The 4977-nt window shown below is 39.6% G+C and overlaps 1 protein-coding gene across 2 annotated transcripts in view; it reads right to left on the bottom strand.

Moving 5' to 3' along the window:
* slc39a8 (solute carrier family 39 member 8) overlaps positions 1-4761 on the bottom strand; it is a 27498-nt gene extending 22737 nt beyond the window's left edge. For both annotated transcript variants that reach the window (XM_036963121.2, XM_036963122.2), the window contains exon 1: positions 4088-4761. In XM_036963121.2, the coding sequence (XP_036819016.2) occupies positions 4088-4315 (228 nt within the window). In that variant the 5' untranslated portion in view covers positions 4316-4761. The remainder of the gene's footprint in view (positions 1-4087) is intronic.
* Between the last annotated feature and the right edge of the window lie 216 nt (positions 4762-4977).

The raw sequence follows: 4977 nt of genomic DNA, 5'->3' as shown, positions 1-4977 counted from the left end.
CTAGTCACACCACTAGTACCAGATACTACCTAGTCACACCACTAGTACCAGATACTACCTAGTCACACCACTAGTACCAGATAATACCTACTCACACCACTAGTACCAGATAATACCTAGTCACACCACTACCTAGTCACACCACTAGTACCAGATACTACCTAGTCACACCACTAGTATCATATAATACCTAGTCACACCACTACCTAGTCACACCACTAGTACCAGATAAAACCAAGTCACACCACTACCTAGTCACACCACTAGTACCAGATACTACCTAGTCACACCACTAGTATCATATAATACCTAGTCACACCACTACCTAGTCACACCACTAGTACCATATAATACCTAGTCACACCACTACCTAGTCACACCACTACCTAGTCACACCACTAGTACCAGATACTACCTAGTCACACCACTAGTACCAGATAAAACCAAGTCACACCACTACCTAGTCACACCACTAGTACCAGATAAAACCAAGTCACACCACTAGTACCATATAATACCTAGTCACACCACTACCTAGTCACACCACTAGTACCATATAATACCTAGTCACACCACTACCTAGTCACACCACTAGTACCAGATACTACCTAGTCACACCACTAGTACCAGATAAAACCAAGTCACACCACTAGTACCAGATAAAACCAAGTCACACCACTAGTACCAGATAAAACCAAGTCACACCACTAGTACCAGATAAAACCAAGTCACACCACTAGTACCAGATAAAACCAAGTCACACCACTAGTACCAGATAAAACCAAGTCACACCACTAGTACCAGATAAAACCAAGTCACACCACTACCTAGTCACACCACTAGTACCAGATAAAACCAAGTCACACCACTAGTACCAGATAAAACCAAGTCACACCACTAGTACCAGATAAAACCAAGTCACACCACTAGTACCAGATAAAACCAAGTCACACCACTAGTACCAGATAAAACCAAGTCACACCACTAGTACCAGATAAAACCAAGTCACACCACTAGTACCAGATAAAACCAAGTCACACCACTAGTACCAGATAAAACCAAGTCACACCACTACCTAGTCACACCACTAGTACCAGATAAAACCAAGTCACACCACTAGTACCAGATAAAACCAAGTCACACCACTAGTACCAGATAAAACCAAGTCACACCACTAGTACCAGATAAAACCAAGTCACACCACTAGTACCAGATAAAACCAAGTCACACCACTAGTACCAGATAAAACCAAGTCACACCACTAGTACCAGATAAAACCAAGTCACACCACTAGTACCAGATAAAACCAAGTCACACCACTAGTACCAGATACTACCTAGTCACACCACTACCTAGTCACACCACTAGTACCAGATACTACCTAGTCACACCACTACCTAGTCACACCACTAGTACCAGATACTACCTAGTCACACCACTAGTACCAGATAAAACCAAGTCACACCACTACCTAGTCACACCACTAGTACCAGATAAAACCAAGTCACACCACTAGTACCAGATAAAACCAAGTCACACCACTACCTAGTCACACCACTAGTACCAGATACTACCTAGTCACACCACTACCAAGTCACACCACTACCTAGTCACACCACTAGTACCAGATACTACCTAGTCACACCACTAGTACCAGATAAAACCAAGTCACACCACTACCTAGTCACACCACTAGTACCAGATAAAACCAAGTCACACCACTAGTACCAGATAAAACCAAGTCACACCACTACCTAGTCACACCACTAGTACCAGATACTACCTAGTCACACCACTAGTACCAGATAAAACCAAGTCACACCACTACCTAGTCACACCACTAGTACCAGATACTACCTAGTCACACCACTACCTAGTCACACCACTAGTACCATATAATACCTAGTCACACCACTAGTACCAGATACTACCTAGTCACACCACTACCTAGTCACACCACTAGTACCATATAATACCTAGTCACACCACTAGTACCATATAATACCTAGTCACACCACTACCTAGTCACACCACTACCTAGTCACACCACTACCTAGTCACACCACTACCTAGTCACACCACTACCTAGTCACACCACTACCTAGTCACACCACTACCTAGTCACACCACTACCTAGTCACACCACTAGTACCAGATAAAACCAAGTCACACCACTATTTCAATGTAATATATATATATATGAAATACCAAGGAATATACTCACAAAATGTAATTATATGGTAACACATTTTAGTCCCAAAGGTAAGTATTACTGGTAATACAGTCCTGGAAGGCTGTTTCAAAGTAATACCTAAGAAACATCAAAGAATATACATGGTCATGTATCATTTATTACCATGTAATTACCCATAACATACCTTGAAGTCATCTTCTCATCTTACCTTTTACATTCGTAGTAACAAGGCTATAAAATGAGCTTGGGTGTCTGTTTCCACATTGATAATAGTGTCGTTATTTGTAAGGTTGCACTGGATTGGATGACTCCTTCCCATAAAGACAACATAAACATGTTGTGTTTTTTTTACTCATAAAAAGCTGTTTTTATTTTAGTCCATTCAAACAGACCCCATGTAAAAGAAAACAAGCACTCAGATCAGGTGTTGCCAATTAGCCAACACACCTGAACACACTTAACAAGATAGAAGATAGAGGGTTTTTTTTAAGCTGAGAAAGGAATATTCTGTATACCTTAAAAAAAAAAAAAACATTCTTAGAACCTTCTTTGAACGTTACAACCATTGGTTGATGCATGCAACGTCCCGAGCAGTAGAACGCAACCAATATCTGTGATGCTGCTCCTTGCAACGTCATCTCGCTGAGTCTACCTTTAAATTAAAGTCAATCTCAGTGGGACCCGCAGATTCTGAAACTTGAAAACCCCATTAGAAAAAAAAGCTTGAGAACCCCATAAATGTTTCACCCACTATTTAGAGAGAAACTAATTGAACATAATTAATTATGTTTTTATTCTTATTTTAGAGTCATTTTTTAAACGGGTTTGTTAATTATTTTAGATGACTAAATCGTTTTTTAATGATTATTTATTGTTTTAGTTTCAGTGGTTCGAATAGATTCAAATGTTAGCTCCATCTTGGTTGCCCAGTGGATTAATTCCATTGACAGAGAATAGAGGATTATAGGTTCAAATCTCACTGATGCCGTGTCACAATGAAGAAATGTGTGTTTGCATGATTAATGCCTAAGGTAATGAATTTCCAAGTGTCCTATCTGTGCTTGGAATTATTTAAAAAAAAAAGTTTGCCCAAAAGAAGCTAGCAGTGTTAATAAAAGTCTAATTGAAACATTCGGTGAAAGTTTTAAAGATAATTTCTGTTTTCATAATTTTAATTTTCCTCCCAGGAACACTTTCAAGTAACCAGAGTAAAACGTTCTCAGAACATCCCTGCAACCTACAAATAAATGTTTCCAGAAAGGCATTTTCGCTTCAGTTCTCAGAACATCGGGAAAAAAAAGTTCAGTTTTACCGGTCAAGAAATGTATGGCTTCGTTCCCAGAACCAATGGGAAACCAACCATTGTACGTTTCAACAACTTCCAAGGAATCAAATGAGCTAGCTGGGTTACTATTGCATAATAAAAACGTACTATCTCATGATTATGACTTACTTTGTCATTATTATGACTTACTATCTCAACAGGCTTCCATAAAAATAAGACCGTTAATTGCATTACATTGTGCTGAGTAAGTCATTACTGAACATTGTATTTTTCAACAGTGGTCCTAAAAAAAAAAAAAAATTGATAACCTATTTCATTTTTTTTATTCTATTGATACCTTCTTGAATTTGCTTATAAGCACCGTAGAAACGGATTAAAATGTAATATATTTGAATGAGTTATCCACCCTGACATTTTTTGAAACGCAAGGTTTTTATTTTCACGGTTTCCTCATTACCATCGGAAAGTGACGTCATCGTTAGGACTGCTAGCAGAATAGTAGTGAATAACAAGATCAATACAATATTCATGGAGGGGGGGGGGGGGGGGGGAAACACTGTTTTGGGAGGAAAGTTGTTAAATGGCCTTAAATATATGGCGCAATGTACCTCAGAATTCATAAGTGGGTTTTCCTCATCCACAATAAAAGCTGGTCTTCTGGTTGATATTAGCAGCAGAAAGTGTTCAAGGTGTGCTGTTGAAATAGAGCCATTTTCACCGTAAAACCGCAATATGTCCTCAAGAAAGCCTTGTCCTTTCTTACTGTCCACTTGTACACATTTCGATAATGAAATAAAAAGAAGCGCGCACGTAACTAAAGATCTGAAGTGATACATTATATCTGGCGAGGACTGATCCTGGAGTCGCGCTGGAGAAAGTTTTGATGCGTCGCTTGCTCTAAAGAGAAAACGTGGAAATACTGCATGGAGTTTTCATTTAAATAAATATGCTTACAATCCTACAGAAAAACGGAAGGAACGCTTTTCAGCGAGGCAAAGTGTTCATCGATCCAAAGCTATTTCCTTTAACTTTCCGTTACATGTCATTATAATAAGGACTGCAATGATAAAGACAGGTCCTGTTGCACATTCAACTCCGTTCGTTCTGGGATGTTCACTGAATGAATCCTAGCAGGGCTATGCTATCAGTAGTTGCAGAGATTAGAAAGCGATCCAGCGGTTCAAAGATCACCTCGGCATGAGCCGGTTGGAAGGCGAATATTGAGGTGACTGTTTCTACGACATTTAGTGGCACAGGGGGGCTGTTTCAATGGGTTCTTTGTGACTTTTTCACTTGCTTGCCGACGTGTTCACTGAATTACCGTATTACAACATTAAAACGGCGGGTTAAATGGGGATAAATTGAGAGCCCCCTATGAGAAAAACGCACATGTAACAGGGAGTGCCAAATTCCTAATGGTAAAATGGACTGTTGCTTCAATCCGTGTGTTAACATGTGTAGTTTGTGGAGCAGGGACACTGAAGACCTTGTGAAATAT

This window comes from Oncorhynchus mykiss, chromosome 25, assembly GCF_057628025.1.
Source record: "Oncorhynchus mykiss isolate SJ-2025 chromosome 25, ASM5762802v1, whole genome shotgun sequence".
NCBI lineage: Eukaryota > Metazoa > Chordata > Actinopteri > Salmoniformes > Salmonidae > Oncorhynchus > Oncorhynchus mykiss.
The sequence above is the reverse complement of the archived record's forward strand: the minus strand, read 5'-3'. Positions and strand labels throughout refer to the sequence as shown.